General features: G+C 33.0%; 1 protein-coding gene across 3 annotated transcripts; it reads right to left on the bottom strand.

Annotated features, from left to right (window-relative positions):
* Window positions 1-11,175: 11,175 nt before the first annotated feature.
* Window positions 11,176-14,930, bottom strand: LOC131168694 (F-box/LRR-repeat protein At2g42730-like). Of its 3 annotated transcripts, XM_058128322.1 has the most exons (6): window positions 14,688-14,930; window positions 14,531-14,568; window positions 12,986-13,056; window positions 11,959-12,807; window positions 11,658-11,801; window positions 11,176-11,569 (listed from the first exon to the last, which is right to left on the bottom strand). In XM_058128322.1, the coding sequence occupies exons 4-6, from the start codon at window positions 12,793-12,795 to the stop codon at window positions 11,264-11,266; spliced, it is 1,287 nt and encodes a 428-aa protein (XP_057984305.1). In that variant the 5' UTR covers window positions 12,796-12,807; window positions 12,986-13,056; window positions 14,531-14,568; window positions 14,688-14,930; the 3' UTR covers window positions 11,176-11,263. The 3 variants fall into 3 exon arrangements, with proteins under 3 accessions (XP_057984305.1, XP_057984303.1, XP_057984304.1); XM_058128320.1 differs by having other exon boundaries at window positions 12,986-14,568; XM_058128321.1 differs by lacking the exon at window positions 12,986-13,056 and having other exon boundaries at window positions 14,688-14,924.
* Window positions 14,931-19,007: the final 4,077 nt, after the last annotated feature.

The raw sequence follows: 19,007 nt of genomic DNA, 5'->3' as shown, positions 1-19,007 counted from the left end.
CAGTGGAACTGGATTTGTTCGTCCCTAAAATACTGGGCTCGTCAGATTCCATGGAACTTGGGATTTTAAACTTCTCAACTTCATTTTGATATTTATCTGAAGCATTTAGGTCTTCAACAATAATACTGCCTTTTAATTGCTCATAAAAAAATTCATCTTAGGTTTTAGCAAGAAGGCTGTCATAAGCAAAACCTTCATATGATTGTCTTTCTTTGATGATGGCATCATGCTAGTTAACCTCATTTGTTTCATCCTGTCTACAAGAGAGTTGATTCCAAAGCAATGTAGTTCTATCATCAATGTGAAGTGATTGCTTCTTTTGTGGATTTATCAAAGCTTCGGCTAGTAAGGTAGTGCAAATAATTGCATCATAATTGAATCGAGGCTTTGTTTGGGTGATCTTATTATTTAACTCTTCGAATGCATTTCCAGATGAGAAATGATGGTCTTGAATTCCATTGCTGGAGACTTGGTTGTACACCTTAACCTCGAATTTTGGTGGATGCTACTGGATATAGAATCATTCAAAGCTCGCACTTTCTTCGTCTACAAGCCTCTTCTTTTCAAATCTGTTTCATCATCACACTACATCGAATAATCATCTTCATTATTGAGACACATGGAAAATTGTCCGCTTTCCCAATCCATATCTCTATTTTGGTCTAAAGTGTCTTCACAATCAATTTTGTAATATGATGACTCATCTGAAGACATTGTGTTATTGAGATCTTCTAGCTCTCTAGAGAAATCAACGATTTCCTTAAACCATTCTAGTGTGCCTTCTCCAATATTTTCAGCATTGTCTTTTGTCTTCTTAGTATAAATTTCAATAAAGAAATCCATGCTTACCTTTTTTATTAGAGGAAGGACCGCTGATCTACCCAAATCCCCTTCACCAATAGCCGGTTTATTATCAAGGATCACATGCTCAGTGGTGTCTTCTTCTTTTGTTGTGTTACTCATTGGTTTTCCTCTACATGGAGTTAGACCTCCCAATTTCATACCCTCCTAGGTTTTTAACTGCCGTCTTGTTGTAGACATGAAACACTTTAATGGAGGCAAAGGAGTATGTTGGTGATTGCTACGAGAACAATAAGTATACAAGCAAACCTTTGTAGCTGAGTCTCCTTCGGACTTTGCTCCCCTAGGAACAAGCACAAGATAAGCCAAAAACTTTGAATCCTTCTAGTTTGAAGAGCAAGTTGCTTAGTGTGCATGATTTATATCTGTTTCAAGCTGGATGTCTTTGTTAATGTTCTTACTGGTTTGTCACCCAAACCAGAGCTAGGTGCTGAACAATTTGAATACCTTCGGCCTAAATACTTGCTATCTGAGCTAGTTGATATATTTCGGTTACTCACCTGTGAGTGCTCCTTCCTTGTGGTGATCATTGCCTCCTCATTGGGTCTAGAACACGCTCCATATGATCCTTTCTTTGAGAAGCAAAGCTCTCTAGCAATGTGATTGCATTGAGATCATTGTCAATGATAAAGGCAACAGGACCACTCCTTCCTACGATGCGTTCACTAATACTGAGCATTTGATCGGCAATGCGACTAGGAACCAAGTTGCCATGAACTCCACCAACACTATTTTTTATTCAAAGCATTTGATCGAAAGGAGGTTCAGTGACCCTTCGGCGCAAAATGACATGAAATTGTGGCCATTTAAGGTGAATTTTGGTCTTGGCGACAAGCTAATGATTGTCATCACTTACAAGGGTGAGGAGAAGTAGTTCAATGCTGAGGAGATCTCGTCGACGGTGCTAATGAAGATGCGGGAGATTGTAGAGGCTTACCTCAGTTTGACAATCAAGGACGCTAGCGTAATTGCTAGGCATAACATTATGTGCATAATCAACGAGCTGTCAGTTGTAGCCATTGCTTACAGGCTCGACAAGAAATTGAGCTCTATGGGTGAAAAAAAAGTTTTGATTTTTTATATTGCCAAAAAAAAACCTTCAATGTCTCACTGCTCACCATTGAAGAGGTTATTTTTGAGGACATGGCTACAATTTGGAGACATCCATCTTGATGGCAAAATTTTCATTAATCGGATGGTGGACCACTCTGTTAAGGAGATTAAGAGTATCCTACTGTATCCAATCTAGCCGAAGAGATTCTAAAGAAGATGGAGCAGGTGGAGAATAATGTTCAACATTTGGTAGCAACTGGAATATTCGAACCTTTAATTAATCGGTTATGTGAAGGCTATGATAATGTCACCTACATCCCTTTTATTCAAACACAATATTTTGTGAATTTCAATATAACAAATATTGAGATTTGCAAGCAAGCTTGTTTGAAGAATTGTTCTTGCAAAGATACTATGTTTGAGCATATAATTGGCATTGGCACTATTGGATCAGAATATTCATAGGAAGGAAGATGCTGTTTAGCACTCCATGTCTTCTCATTGATTGAAGGTGCATCAGAAAGAAGATTGATATTTATGAAAGAACTCTTGATGACAGTAACAAAGTTGTCATGAAGCTTCATAATGGTTTCTAAGCAGTCCTTCTTGGCTGAGGTTGAGACAATAGGCAGGACTCACCATTTCACTTTGGCTAGATAAGTTAGGTATTGTGTTGAAATCCGTGTTGGGCTTTAACTTATGAATATATGAGCAATGGATCATTAGATAATTGGATCTTCTTAAGAAGCAACATTTTCTCTGTTGATTGGAATACTAGAAGGGAGATCATCCTTGACATAGCCAAGGGGATGCCCTATTTGCATGAAGGATGCCAATAGAAAATAATTCACTTGGACATTAAACCCCAAAACATATTTTTGGACAAACATATCGATACAAAAGTTTCTGACTTTGGATTATCCCGGTTAATTAAACGGGATTAAAGCCAAGTTGTGACAAAAATAAGGGGAACTCCAGGATATTTGGCACTTGAATGGCTAAGTTCTTTCATTACAAAAAAAAAAAAAAAAAAAAAGTTGATGTTTATAACTTTGGAGTTGTGATGCTGGAAATAGTGTATGGGTGGAAATTTTTTTATTATTTTCAGGCAAAAGGGATGGTACCAGGCTTGCAAGCATTGTATAATTTGTCAGTCTTGAATGGCAATGCATGTAATGCCCCGACCCACCACGCGGGTCCGGGGTGCTACTTTAGTATCGTTTGTGTACATGATACCATAATCATTATATAATTTCCGCGGAAATAAATAAAAGTCTCCGTAATCCATTACCAGAGTTCTATGTTACTAATATATAATAGAGTCTCATGATGCTCATAATATAAGTACAATACCAAAAACTAACTCAGTCCATACACCCATATTACATACTCAGGGGCTTCAAACCCAACTTAAATACAATAGAGTTCTTACTGACACTCACAAAAACTAACTGGCTATCACCTTGCCTCGGAGTTCGCTAAACTCGACCTCGAGATGGTCCTGAAAAGATAATTTGTATATTGGGGTGAGACACTTCTCAGTAAGGTAGATTAAGTTAACATCAGTGTGTGGTCAGCATGCATTTAGTGTTTACAGAAACATCCACCCTCCATATAACCGAAAATAGCTATTTTACATTGTACTCACTGTACATAGTTGAAAATACTCATTTCGTTTCCATAGTATAAACAATTCAGTAAATAAGTAACATCGTTTATATAAATCTACAGATATGCGTAAAAGATATTCTTTGGGACTAAACACCATTTACTTCCTCCATGGTACGGGTTGTGCGGCCCGAAGGCTGGACTTGGCCTTGGGGGATCAACCCAGACTAAGTCAAATCATACGTCTGCAAATACACCTGCAGGCATCTGCAACTTGCTTGTGAGTCCGATTGTCTTATCACTTCCTAGTACGGACTTTCAGGGAAGGTACACCCTCTACAGAGGCTAATCGGCTAAGACCACTCTTCACTTCTATCCAGAGCAGTGTGGGCGCACATGGCCAACTATTGAATTTCTAGCAACGGTACTGTGCTCATAACATAACTGGTCCTTAGGGTTCCTAAAGCATATCATGCAATTTAAGTAATAAAAATTGTATTTCAACTCATTTCGTACAAAACCTGTCATATTATAAAATCTCGGCCCTCGACCGTCATATAAAACCCAGCTGCTGGCCGTCATATAAAACTCGGCTCACAACCGCTAAACATAATCCTGGCCCTCGGTTGTCATATACCACTCGGCTCAGCCGCTAAATAAATCCTGGCCCCCGACCGTTATATAAAACTCGACCCAAGCCTACTACATCAAATTCCTATATTTTTCACAAATAGTTACAGTATTTCACAAATATTCACAAACTCGGTTATACATTAACCTCAAAATATTATTCATCTACCACACAATTTCAATATATAGTATATCCCGTTTATATCGTCAAACCAAACTTTCCACTGTTCATTTTTACTCAAAATACCATATCATATATCCTAGGTTTGAAAAGTCCATTTTTGAACGGTCGGTTTTCGAAATAACAACTGAAAACATAAACATACATATATAGCATTTTAATCGGTTCAATTTTAATAAAATCCCGACTTAACTTAATCCCCTTACCTGTTTACTGAGAGAGTTCCTACAACGCTTCTATAGCCCACCCTATAGCGATACGAAGCCCAAAATCTTGAAAACACATTTCCCCAATTTAATCAACTCAAATCCCAGATTAGCAACCATTAAACATCCTCAGGCCCCATACACCCTCTTTAACTAGTTATATGCTAGACAGATAGCTCATTTCTACCATTACCTCAACTTTGGGGTGATGCTTGGAAATGCCCCGTTCAAAAATTCACTACGCTAGACTTGTAAAGAATTTCCCTTGAATCCTCGTAGTAACTTCCGATCATCGATTCGGGCGACGAACGACAAAGAATCGTAGAGAGAAGGGGTGGGGACACGTTCCTAGAGAGAGAGAGAGGAGAGAGAGAGAGAGAGAGAGAGAGAGAGATATTTTTAACTTTCTTAATGAAGAAGTAACTTAAAAATCTATTTATAAGTCGTTGACCCGGTCACATTCGTCAACGAAATGGAGCCTTCGTCAACAAATTGTAGAAGGGAGTTCGTTGACGAAAAAAAAAAAGGATTCGTCGACAAATCTAAAGCCTAAAATTTCCTGTTGTTCGGGATCTCTTTGTTGATGATGCTTGAACTTTGTTGATGAACCTCAGAAGGGCATTCGTTGACGAAAACAGGGGATTCGTTGACGAACCCTACTGCTTTGCCCTTTTTAAATTCTCTTTCTTCTTTTCTTATTTATTTCTTTTATTTTATGGGTTTGGGTTTCTACAATGCAACCATCCTCATAGATTCTACAACTCTTTTTATTCTTGCAGACGTTCTTTTTTACAATCAAGATGCTCTAACAGAGTTGAAGGAATTGGCTGCATCAACAATTGCAAACATTGTATTGAATCCTAGGCATTGGGAATTAGCACCTATCGATAAGAAAAGGGCATTCGATGCAGTCAAAATCAATGATTTTTAATCTTTTGGGGCTTGTCTCTTGCAACAGGTTCTAACCTAGAATTAGGTGATGTGGCTATGGTCAAAAATGGAAAACCTCCTAGTTCCTACAGATGGCGCCAACTTTTGTTGCCAAAAATTGAATGGCTTTCAAGGATTGACCTTCGACTATGGCCACTTGAAAATGGATCAAACAATAATAGCTTGGAGGACCAGGGTGTACTTCAGTGATCACTTTGATGCTTAAGTTAGGAATTGAGTAAAGTTTAGATTGCAATAGTAAAGAAGAATGGATGACTGAGATGCTCACGTCTTCTCGAAGTACCCTTTTATAGTGGTGGAGGCATACCCTCTTTTAATGTAGTATTTATGGGTACATTATTATGTCTATGGGGAAGGGATATAGATAATTTAAGGGTATTTATGCTGGGGGTGTAATGGTGATATCCTAATTGTGGCCCCTCATGAATATGCATATTAATTTGGGGTATATCAATTTTTTTTTTTTGAATTTACTGTAGTAGGGTGACATGTGTCCTATTAATTATTATTTTTTTTATTTTTTATTTTTTTAAAAAATTAATATAAAAACTTTTTTCCTTTTTTCTTTTCTTTTCTTTTCTTTTCTCTTCTCTTCATCTTCTCGTTCTCTCTCTACTCTTCGAATCTCTTTATGTCTCCCCTCACTTTCTCATTCTATTCTCTCCCTCTATCCTCCCTCTCTGTTTCCTTCAAATCTCTCTCTCTCTCTCTCTCTCTCTCTCTCTCTCTCTCTCTCTCTCTCTCTCTTCACACGAGCGCGTGCGCGCACACACACACACACACATTAATCTCTTTCTCATTCATTTTTGATTCTTCATCCCTTGATTTTTTTTCCCTTTTCTCATCCTTACTTTATGTTTCTCATTTTTGTAGGTTTCAAGAGACTTAGGGAGATGAGCAGAGAGCCTTGAGCTCTTTGCCTTCATATTCGAGCATGGATCGGTCATACCAAAGGTGAGCTTTCTCCAATTTTTCAAATTTTTTTTTTATTCATTTTTTTTGTAGGTCTAAACAAATGAGGAAGACACAAACAGAAAGTTCTAAGATCTTAGATCCAAACCAAAGATAAGTCCTCCTTCATCTCCACTCTTATTTTTCATTTTGTTTGAATTTTCTTCATCTTTCTCGCGATCCAAACGAGGGTCCATGTATTGATCTAAACTTCAACCTAAGTTATGCTAAATTGGAGTTAAGTTTGGGCTGAATTGACACTGGACGTAGATTTAGGTTAAAGCTTTGGGTTAAGTTATTTGGGTCACGGGTAGATGACTTTATTAATTTGGATTTGGGCTGAATGAGATTAGGCTTTATTTCAACATCAATTGGGGCTTGGTTAATTTGGGTTCATGGATGGGCTTAAGTTAAGGTAAATGGGTCAGTTGACCCAGGTCAATGTTGACTTGGGTCTCGGGTCCAATCATTTGAATCTGGGTTATTGGACACGAAAGTGGGTATGGGTATGTGGATCTTGATCTTTCGAATACGAGTGAAATACCTAAGCTGTTTGGTGAATTTTGGGGAAATTTTTAGGCTTTTTCCCTTTAGATCATGTTGAAATCTACTTTAAAATTCTACTCACATAAAATTACGAAATTTTCAACTCAAGAAATTGAAATAAAATGAAATGGAATTTAAAGAACCAACCTCTGTCTTCTATCTCCTCGAATTGGCAATCTTCTCTTCCTTTTGCTTGAACCTCTTGAATTCTTTACTGTCATTCTTCCACCGCTTCTACAATTCAAGCCTCTTGGTCTTCCATCTTTCTTCACTTTCCCAATTCCAAACACATAGCTGTTTCCTCTTTTCTTTCTCTGTCTCTATGTGTTTGTGTTCTACCTTCTATAGTCCGCTATTTATAGATATGGAGGATCACTCAATTAACATTGATTAGATCAATCAATACCTAATTTGATCAATCAAATTTAGTTTGAATTGACTCACATGCTTAGTTTACAATTTCCACATGTAATTGCATATCTTTCTTTTGTGCTTGCAAGTTTGAAAGTGAAGATGTTGACCCACCATTTTATTATTTCATACTTTTCATTTCTATTTTTTTTATTTTCAATGTAAAAATTTCATTTGCCATTGCCATTTTTTCTGTATTTTTCTCATTTTATTGTATTAATGAATATTTATCCAAATTATGTTATATAAGCCTCTGATAGAATAAGGTGTCTACAAAGGTAAGAATGCAATTGCTTTTAGTTTATAATTATGTAACATGAAATGACTATATGCATCTCATTTTTGATTTCCTTTCAACCTTACGTGTTCTTTAATGACGATTATAATAGAATGAAAAATAAGTCTCTTTATATATATAATTTCTGAATCTAGAACAAAATTTCCTTTCTTTCTGCATGTCTTATATACCATAAGGGAAAACATGCGGGCCCCATGTGGGCTTCATAATTTATTATTGCCCTCCTTATGTTTTTCCCCTCCTTTCTCTCCAAATGGGCCCACGTGAGATCCACTAATTTTCAAATAATTTTTAATTTTTTTTAAAAAATATTTTCTTTTTTATGGCCCCACATGGGCCCTACTAAATTCAAATTAGAAATAATTTTTCTTTTTATTAGACAAAATTTGAATATTCCATCATTAAAAAAATTAGAAATAATTTTTCTTTTTATTAGACAAAATTTGAATATTCCATCATTCATGAATTTCACTAAATAATTTTTTTTTAAATAATCCCGACTCAACAACTTTCGGTTACTTTTAAAATTTTTTAATAATTTTGTATTATAAAATCAATTCAAATTATTAGTTTCTACTTTATTCATTATTTGTTTATATTTGCATCTAGTAAAAGTATAGAATTATTTTTAATTTATATTGTTTGAAAATACAAGAGTTTATATATCATGTTAGATTTCTATTTACATACATTACACACATCAAAATTAACATAAATTATTGAAAATATTTTTAAAATATTCTATATAATATATACAGTACAAAATAATTTTTCTTCACTAAAATTATAGAATTAATTTTAATTAATATTATTAAAAAATATAGAAATATATATATATATATATATATATATATACCATGTTACATTTTTGTTTATATATATTATATACATTAAAATTAGAATAAGTGATTGTTTTCTCACTTACGTCCCACCAAAAGGTTTTAATATTAAAACATTAAAATTATATATAAATATAAACTTTTATATAAATCCATAAACACATGTAATTTAAAAAGTGTTCAACTTTCCATATATTATAAAATAAAATATTTAAATTTTACTCAAATATTACATTTTAAACCCTCATTCAATATTCTTATGATTTATGTCTGTATTTGATTTTTCTCAATTAATTTTACGTTTAAATTAATTTTACATTTATATATATGTCCATAATATATTTTAAAGTTTTATGTACAACATACATACTATTATATATTCATATGAATTGTTTAATATTTGTCAATTATGTTGAATAAATAATACAAAATAATGTGTTAAATTATGATATTATTGTCAAAACTAATTATCGAAATACATATATACGACAATTAATCTCACTAAAAACAGCTTATGGCTAAATATTATTTGTACCCATCTTCTTTTCCCTCTTTTCTTCTCTGTTTTCTTTTCATCTTTTTGTTTTTTTTAATACACGACAGTTGGACTCCCAATAGAAAAAAGGCCCTACAGCTAGTCTCCCTTTAGGAGTCATCTTCGACAATTGTTGGTGAAAATTTTTCCTTTGATTAAACAGATTTAATTACTTCTTTAAATAATTACTTCCTATTGTTAAAATTGTCGGTTGATCAAGGAAGTTAAACTAATCTATTTTTTAAGTGACTTAATTAGTAATTAATTACACTAAAAATATTTCAAAAAGTTATATTTAAATATTGTTTATATTTTATGTGTTTCAATGTAATGTTTAGTTCCATGCTAAAATGATATATTGTTGCTTTTTCCAAGTTCTTCGCTAACCGAGAAAGTTAGGTCGATATATTTTTGTCGTGATTTAATTAACAATTAGTGTCACTAAAAACACACAAAATTATACTTAAATATTTTTTGTGCTATATGTATTTTAAAGTACTGTTTAACGAAATTGTCTATTCTAAATATGTTTTTCCTATACACCTTTAATAGTAGTAAAATTGTATTTACGTTTAAGCTCCATGCTATAAATATATATTATTGCAATTTTCATTGGTTTTAATATTTAGATTTATTTTTTAACTTATTTCAGATTTATTTTATTTTTTTGAATTTTTTTTATTTTTATTTGATCTCACACGGCCCCACTAAATTCTTCTCTCTTCTTACCATTAATTTTTAAAAAATTATTTTTAAAAATATTCTCTTTTTATTAGGAAAAAAAATTAAAAATTCCAACATAATAATTTGACTTAATAATTTTTTGCTCATATAATTACACTTGCAAACAATTCTTAATAATTTATACCAATGCCAAGTTTGGGAATGAGATTACGCGAAGGGAGGGTACTATCACCCTCAAACTCCTATTTTATGAATGGTACCTAATTACCCTATGCTTACCTTTGAGTTCAACCCATCAAGACTTTAATTTTTCATTTTTGCTTGCATTTATCTACCTTTTAAGTATCAAATAACATAAGACGATGATCACTCTCATCTCGAGATCCTTGACGGTATGCACAGGGCACCACCTTGAGGTTTGTCTTCATATGTATTTTATCATATGAAGGTGTTTTAGTTTAAGTTTTACTCTCACCTCAACTCTTAAGGTATGCACAAGACACCATTTCAAGTTCTGTTGTTGGATTGTTTTACTGTGGTGTTTTTTGTGTTTTTATTGATTTCAACTCATTCACCACTCAGATATAATTTTGAAGCACATCAAGCCACAAATTCAAGCACACCCACATTTACATGAAATAAAATATCTGATAGAAGAAACCTAAAATGAAGTGAGCTCACATACATACCACAAAAAAACTAAAAATACTTTTATATTATAAAATTAATTCAAATGATTAGCTTCTACATTTTTAATTTTGTTTTTTTATATTTACATCTACTAAAAGTATAGAATTAATTTTAATTATTCTATGCGTTTCAATGTAATGTTTAGTTGTACGCTAAAATAATATATTGTTACAATTTTGTACCGAAAAAGTTAGTTTAATCTATTTTTGTCATGATGTAATTAACAATTAATGTCACTAAACATATATAAAAAAAATTATACTTAAAATATTTTTTTGTGCTATATGTGTTTTAAAGTTACTGTATAACAAAATTATCTTTTCCGAATATGCTTTTCCTATACACATTTACTAATTGTAAGATTGTATTTACATTAAACCTCTATGCTCTAATTATATATTATTGCAATTTTGTATTATTAACATTGATCTAATATTTATATTTATTTTTTAACTTATTTCATATGTATTTTTTTTCCTTTAATATCAGAGTAATCTTTTTAGTTATTATTTAGTTTTGTAAATTTTCAAATGTATGACTTCAATTCAACATTAATTTTATAGTTTTTTTTTCTACATTTTTTTATCATAATTTTTTTTTACATGTATATATATATATATATATATATATATATATATATATAATATTATACATTTTTAAATCATTATTCCTATAGGAATAGCCTAACCAAGAAACTTGACCAGCCTTCTGGATGTCATTGAAGGTTAGAATGGAATGAAAAATCATATATCAAATAGATGTGTAAAATTACGAAGGTCAAATTTTTCTCATTCTTTTCTTGCATACCAAATCAATTCATTAAAATATAACTAATTCAGCTCCTGGAGGTAATCTGGTTTTTAGCTGCTTGGCACGAGTTTTCACTGCTAACTTTTGCTTGAGGTCCCTACAATCAAATTTGCGTCCTTGAAAATCCACACAGCAAGTATCGATTACTAACTTCTCAAGTGACACGGCCCTTTTAAGCAAATGTAGCACTAGCTCGAAATCTAAACCACATCCATAAAACCCACATAGTTCAATCACCTTCACGCATGGATGAATTCGTCCGACTCCCCTCTCATTTGCCTTTTTGTGTGAATTGAAAGACCGCAACCCAAAAATCTGCCACAAGGAAATAAGTATAATAATTTAGCTAGGGGTCTTCTTTGCATGTATAAACATTGAGATATTAGGAACTTAGAATAGTCACCTTTAGTATAAATCTATGCAACAAAGGGGACGCTTTCAGTAGCGAATCACAATAAATAAGGTTTTTAATAGCATGTGCACTCAATAACAATTCCAATTCCTTGAGATTTTTTAACTTAGGAATCTTGGGGAACCTTCTAAAACCCTACCAATTCAATTGAGAATCAAAGACAACACATCAATAAACACTTTATTTTTAAAATAAGAGAGAGAGAGAGAGAGAGAGAGAGAGAGAGATGAATAAGAAAATGGTTAACACTAATATGCCGAAGAAAATTAACAAAATAGTTTCAAAGACAAACCTCCAGTTTCAAGTCCAATAGAAGTGTTTGTAGTTTAGAGAGATATCTTTTGAAATGACAAACATTTTCAACTAGAAAGCAAGCGTACCATCCCTCAATAGATGCCTCAACTAGGTGAGGTAGATTATTAACTAATATACGTATCTTTTGTCCCGAATACTTAAATGACATAAGACTTGTTGCAGAAATCTCAATATACTTTAAGGAAGAGCAAAGTCTTATCTCTAAGCACTTAAGCTTGAGCGAAGGACTGGAAACTTTAAGATGTACAAGGGATTTTGAGGTTGTCACACTTAACACTTCAAGCAACGGGCAATGAGATAAAATGTACTCAACAACCTTGCCAGTGACTTCCACGCCATTCAGATGGAGAACAACTAAAGAATTAAGGTTGTAACTAGCAAGAAACTGAGTTGTAAGAATGTAGCTTCCATATTCAAATTGCCTTTTTAAACTCGTAAAATCCAAACGAAGCTTTCGAACTCTCTTTTGTAATGCAAAGTTGATCCAACTATCAATATTGCATTTAGAACTATTCTCATTCACATAAAAGCAAACTGTGAATTCATCTATACTGGTACCTTGATGCTTTTTCAAAACATTATTCACCCAATTACCAAACCTAGACCATTGAACTTCGAGTGGGTTCGCCCACCAATGCATAGAACTGCCCATCACCAACTGTGAATTATCAAAGTCCAATCTACTCGTAAATTTCCACAAATTCATCCATCTATGGGATAAGATACTAGTTCTTGCAGTCTCTTTCAAACTCAGTAGAGACAAGATAGAAACCAGAATGTCGTCCGGCAAATTACTAAAAAAATCCTCCTCCATTGAAGTGTCACACTGCGTTTTAGGCAAAAATATTTAGCACAAATTAGCAAGGAAACACTTGGAAAGGGAGAAGGGAAGCAAACTCATATCCAAGAACTGAGAAATTTGGAAACACCATAAGAAATATTCTCCAAGATTATAGGAAAAAAAGAAAAGAAATATAATATCATTACGGGGGACCAAAGATTACCCTTTGCAGTGCAAAATAATTAAATGAGGTCTGAATCGCCAATAAAAGAAGTTTATTAAACTTTATGCAAGCTGGAAAAATTGAAAAAAAACCCGAAAGAACATTAATAGTCAAGCTAAGATCAAAAGCTAAGAACATGAGTCATTAACGCAAACAACATATCATATAGCAAATAGGGACAAGATCAAGCAATTAGGGACAAAATGGATCATTGTGCACCAAAATATTGAAACTTGATGGTTAATTTGAGTAAAACTAGAATTACATAGAAGAGCGAAAAAATGTCTTACCATTGCTAAAATGCTTTGCACATGTAACGAGCATTAATATTATGTTGCTCATGTTGAGTGTTGGTTAATGTTTTAAATGGGTAATAATCTATTCACACACACACACACACACATTATAGGCTTATGAGAATTGCCTATATTTGAACTAATTTCTAAATTTAAAAATGGTAAAGCAAGCTCTCAAAAGCTATAAGAAGGCATGTTGATCATAATATTTGACCTAAACTATCAATATGGGACAATATAAAGGAAGAGAAGAGGAACTATCAATTCATGGCTCTACATTTTAAGTGTTAATATGCAATGAGTACATTACTATGATTCAAGTTTAAGGTGTGTTTACAATTGTATGCAAATTGAGATATTGGGATCATGACATTAAAATCACGTATCCACAAGGCAACAGTAAATGAATTAAATTATATGATTTTCCTAAGAATTCATTTCGCATTCTATTATTAATTTTAGCAACTGAATTAATCGTGAGACCATGGCATATATGTAATGTCATCGGACCTATGTTCAATACAAAATTTATGTGAAAGTAATTAATAACAATAAAAAAGTTCTAGCATTATATATTTGTATAAATAATTTTATTTTTTATTTTTAATTTTAAAAAAATTTACTAAAAATGTCACATTATTTTTTAATCCTACTTTATGAAGGGTAGTATGGTATTCGGATCATTAACTTTGATTCAAGTGGGCTGTGAGTTGAGTTTCTTCCAAATCACATAAAACCCAAAAATAGATTTATATAATCTTTAGAATTTTTTTTTAAAAAAAACCTGTCTATTTATAATTATTTTAAAATGTACAAATAAAAAAAATATTTTGTAAAATAATTTTTTACATTTACTACGAAAACTAAAAATCTAAACACAGGCTAAAATTCAAACAATCCTCTAAAATTTTTACAAAAAATAAAAAAATATTTTTCACAACTCATCATTTTCTTTTGCTTGAACAAACGCAGCCTTAAGAAGAAACTACCGAATCAAATGTACCAGCGGGAATGCACGTACCGGTTCAGAAACGGAGAAGAAGAAAAGCGGAAGGCTGAAGTGAGGATTGTCAGAAGAAGAAATTTTGCAATTACTAATTTGCCACCTCTAAGGGCATACTTAAAACAATTTCACAATTATTCGATAATAATAAAGAAAAGCATTTCAATCATTATTTGATAATAATAGAAAATACAATGAACCAAATAAAATATAATAGTAAGAAATAAATCATGAGCACAAACTTACTTTACTTTTTCCTATGCCTCCCGTACCAAAGAGAAAGCCTACAATATAAAACAAACCAAAAAATAATTTTTAAATATTTTTTGGTAAAATGAAAAGATACAAAAAGAATAAAACAAATGAGCAGTGAGCAGGTCGGAGGGTTCGGAGAGAACAGAACCTGTGCAGCCACTAGCCAGAAGAGTGCAGCAGTGGAGGAGCTTGATCTCTGAGGCGGTGAGGGAGCTTGAGGGGCCTGACGACTGTGGTGTGGAAGTGTAGAGGCGTACAGCAGTGGAGGAGACGATCAGAAGCTCCGGGGAGTGGATCGCAGCAGGCCAGCAGCGCACCAGCGGGAAGCACTGAGGCAGACAGAGACGCAGCGTCGCAGAGGAAAAGGATGTGTGGATGACTGGTTTAGGGTTGAGCGGTTGAGGCCTTCAGGGTTATTTATAAGCCAAATAAACGGGTCACCCTAATAACCCGACCCGAACCCGATTTAACCCGTTTATAAAGATTAAAGGCGGTCCTAGAGGTTCCGCTGCAGTACACAACTTAGTATATACATTTTTCTGTGAAAAGTTTTTTTTTTTTTATAATTTCTTGAGATAAATTACTTAACTAAGCTTAAAACCACACATGGACATATATATAAACGAGAAGATTGCTGCGGCGACTCGACTGTTGCTACGGCCAGGGTGCTGTCCAAGACATTATAACAAAATTGTAAAGCTCAAAAAATTGATCCGATGAAAATTAAGAAGAAAGAGTTAGAAACAATTTGATAAAATTTTAGTTCGATCGGATAAGAAATCATTATTCGATTGACTTCATCAAATTGATCGCGCAGCCATCGATGACTCCACTGTTGCAACAATGAGACCAATGTTCAAGGCCAATAAATGAAGCTTCAAAGTTCTAAATAAAGATCCAACTGATGAAAATTAAAATTTGAAGATTGTATTCATTAAGTTAGCTGCACAAACTCCAGCGGTGCTGTGTTACAAAATTCTTTCTTTGATCTAACTCGCTTTCTCCTGTTTCAATCAAATTGTTATTGCAAATTTTCTTGTTCTATATATTCATTCTCTCTCTCTCTCTCTGCTTCCTTGTTGCTTGTTCATATTTATTGTTCTTATCTTCAGAGAAAAATTCATGTTCTAAATTGGTCATTCTTTTTTACTGAATCTAATTAGAAAAATAGGATTGGAAAATCATACTACAATATTGAGATTCCATAACAATTCTAATCAAACATTTTTTAGGACTATCCTTTCGTATAACAATGATCACTTCTATCGTGCTTAGACAAATTAAAATCAGACTTAAGGTTGTAAATGTCAGGAAGAAAACATGTCGTTGGTGTTGAAATATGTCCCACTTGAAAAGGGCAATATGAATATTTTTGGGATTAATGAATTAAGGAGATTATTGGCTTTTAAAATTCAGTGATAGTTAATGAGAAGTGGAAGAGTTTTTCCTATTTATGCCTACTTTTATGAGGAGTGGTATAAGGGTTTCATATTGAATGTAAGAAATTTGTCTTCTCTCTACCCATCTCTTCTTTTCATTAGTTTTCTCCCATATGATAGAAAGGGGGTTAAACGAGAGAAATAATTTCTACAAGTCTTCTTCAAGATTGATTTACGTTATAGCTGATTCTGGTATGTTTGATTATGGATCTTTTATTTTCCGCATAAAGGTGATACATGTGATGATCATGATAGTTAAAGAATTCTATTTCAGCAAATAAAATTAAAAAAAAAATTCTTACATGTGGTATCAAAGTCATGGTTGAAGCTATCATGATTTTCCTTTTAATATAGAGATCAATTTCATTATCATCTTTCAATCTTGCTATTATTTCACATCCCAAATCCTCAATCGGAAGATATAGAATTACAAATCTTTGATAAATTCAAAAGTAAAATTTCTAAATATTATTCATCTCGTTAAAAACTCAAAAGCTATTAACTTTGTTAACAAAATCTAACGACGACAATGTCGCAAGATCCTCGTGAGCGATGGTGCCCCTGGGTGGGCAAATGAAAATGATTTGATGATTTTTGGGAAAATAGGAATTAGAGTCGCTAATAACCTTTTGGAGTGTGGTTAGAAGACATGATTACTACCCAATTAAGAGTAGAATCGGTCTTCGTATACCAAAGTAGGATTCGGGAGTTCGGTTATGTGAGGAGAAGGTACTAGAACCCCCTACACACTCGTTCTATTAACGATACATAATTAATTGACAATTATCCCAAACTAAATTTAATAGTCTTTTATTTTACTCCCTTTGAAAAATTACAAAATACTAAAATACATGCACCGAAATAGGCCACAAAAATATTCACATAATTTATATAATGTAAGTAATCTCTTAAAACTAAGGTACGTAATACTTAAAAAGCCCGCACCCCTTTTTTGAAATCATAAGAATAAAAATCGAGAAAATATTTTACGAAAATAACTCTAGATTTATTTCAAAAATTTTATAAAATTTTTCTAAATATTAAACAATATTTGTCAAATTTTTCTGGGAGATTTTGAGAACCATTTTCTATTTTTCTAAATGAAAAGTGTATAAAAATATTTTTATGACCTAAAAAATTTTTTTCAAAATTTTTTGTGATTTTTCATGATTTTTCTATATTTTTCTGAATTTTCAAATAAATTAAATAATAAGAAAACAAATAAGAAAATACAAGATACCAATTTTAGTGGGTCAAACGGTTCGCATAGGAATAGAATGAGTTTGACTTTCAAATATATAGGATGCAAGGGACATTATACAAAAAATATTAACAGACAATCAGACATTTCAAATAACTCAACATGAAAATAAGAACAAAAAAGGAACAATGAAATAAAATAATAACCAGCTTTTCAAGACTCCTAATGGTAATTTGACTAGTTATAATTAAGATGAATGTGTCATGAAGAACCTGAAAAATTTTCAACTTCATCGGACGAGTAATCGTCGTCTGATCATCTACATCATGAGGACTGCGCAGGTGCCGGTGAACCTGTTGCTGCTGCGGTGAGTCGACTATCAAAGAAATAAAAATAAAGTTCTAAAACTCAAAAAATTAATACAACCAGTAAAAATTAAGAAAAAAGGGTAAAAAAACTATCTAGTAAAATTATAGCTCGATCGGATAAGGAATCTTTGTTCGATTCTGTTCAAGGCATTATAACAGAGCTATAAAGCTAAAAAAATTTATTCGAATGGTTAAAATTAAGAAGAAAGGGTCAGAAATGACTTGGTAAAATTTTACCTCGATCGGATAAGAAATCATTGTTCGATTGGCTTCATCAAATTGATCTCATAGGAGTCGATGACTCCACTGCCGCAGTGGTGAGACCAATGTTCAAGGCCAACAAACGAAGCTTGAAAGCTCTAAATAAAAATCCAATCGATGAAAATTAAAAATTATGAGTCATAACCAACCTGATAAAGATTGAGTTCATTAAGTCAGCTACAAAAACTCCGGCGGTGCTGTGTTGTTGCTGCTGCTGTTATTCTGGCGTTAATGTCGCTGCCGCTGCTGTTGGTTGTGAAATCCAACTGAGAAATTGGAGGAATGGGGGAGGAAGAGAGAGTGTAATCCCTGAAATTTAAGAAAAATTAGAAGAATTGAGGGGAAAAATTAGTATTGACCATAGATCGGACCTAGGTTAGTTGCCCCAATTTCAGAGTAGATGACATGAGTTAGACCTGAGGCAATTGCCCCCATCTCAGAGTAGACGAATCAAACTGCACCTGAGTTAGTTACCCCTGTTTTAGAGTAGATGAATCAATTTGTTCTTGAGTTAGTTACCCCGGTTTCAAAGTAGATGACTTGAGTTAGACTTGGGCCAGTTGCTCCAGTTTCAGAGTAAGTGGATCAATTTGTACCTGGGTCAGTTGCCCCAGTTTCAAAGGAGATGACTTGACCTAGACTTGGGCCACTGCCCCAGTATTTAGAAATTAGTGAAACAAGGATTGCTTTTAAAGAATGAAAAAGGGATGTTCAAAGACTATACAATGAAATAGGTATGACTGACTAGTGCTATGTTATGTATGTTGTATAACATAAGGATATGTATGCACGTCACATGATGTGTATGTATGTTACCTGATAATGATGCATGTTGCATGATATGCATGCATGATGCTACTTATGATGCTAGATCATGGTGATATGTATGGATTTTTTTATGCATTAATGCATGAAGTATGTGATGATATGCGAAAAGTTTTTCTCCAACATGCCTATAATCAACAAACTACTCTGATCTCGGCCATATATATTTTCGAAATCCAACCTGACATGGATGCCCTTAAACTCGTCATGACATCTACCTAGTAAATTCATTTGTGCCTGATCTTGTCCATCTTGCATTTTCTCAATAAGGACCTTCTTTGGATTGCTCCTTAATGTTTTAAAATCAATTTGAATTTTAAATAAATATGCAATCAGATAACTCAATCTCATTAGGGATATGAATGGAATGCTTA

The sequence above is a fragment of the Malania oleifera genome, chromosome 11 (genome assembly GCF_029873635.1).
Source record: "Malania oleifera isolate guangnan ecotype guangnan chromosome 11, ASM2987363v1, whole genome shotgun sequence".
In the NCBI taxonomy this organism is placed as follows: Eukaryota; Viridiplantae; Streptophyta; class Magnoliopsida; order Santalales; family Ximeniaceae; genus Malania; species Malania oleifera.
Note: the sequence above shows the minus strand (reverse complement) of the source record. Positions and strands in the feature narration are given on the sequence as shown.

Excerpts from the sequence above, each read along its gene's own strand:
- LOC131168694 (XM_058128320.1), bottom strand. The coding sequence starts at position 13,123 with ATGTTCTTAGCTTTTGATCTTAGCTTGACTATTAATGTTCTTTCGGGT. Across the intron at positions 12,808-12,985 it reads ATTATTTTGCACTGCAAAGG|TGTGACACTTCAATGGAGGA; the intron begins GTAATCTTTGGT and ends CCTAAAACGCAG. Across the intron at positions 11,570-11,657 it reads TGCATAGATTTATACTAAAG|ATTTTTGGGTTGCGGTCTTT; the intron begins GTGACTATTCTA and ends TCCTTGTGGCAG.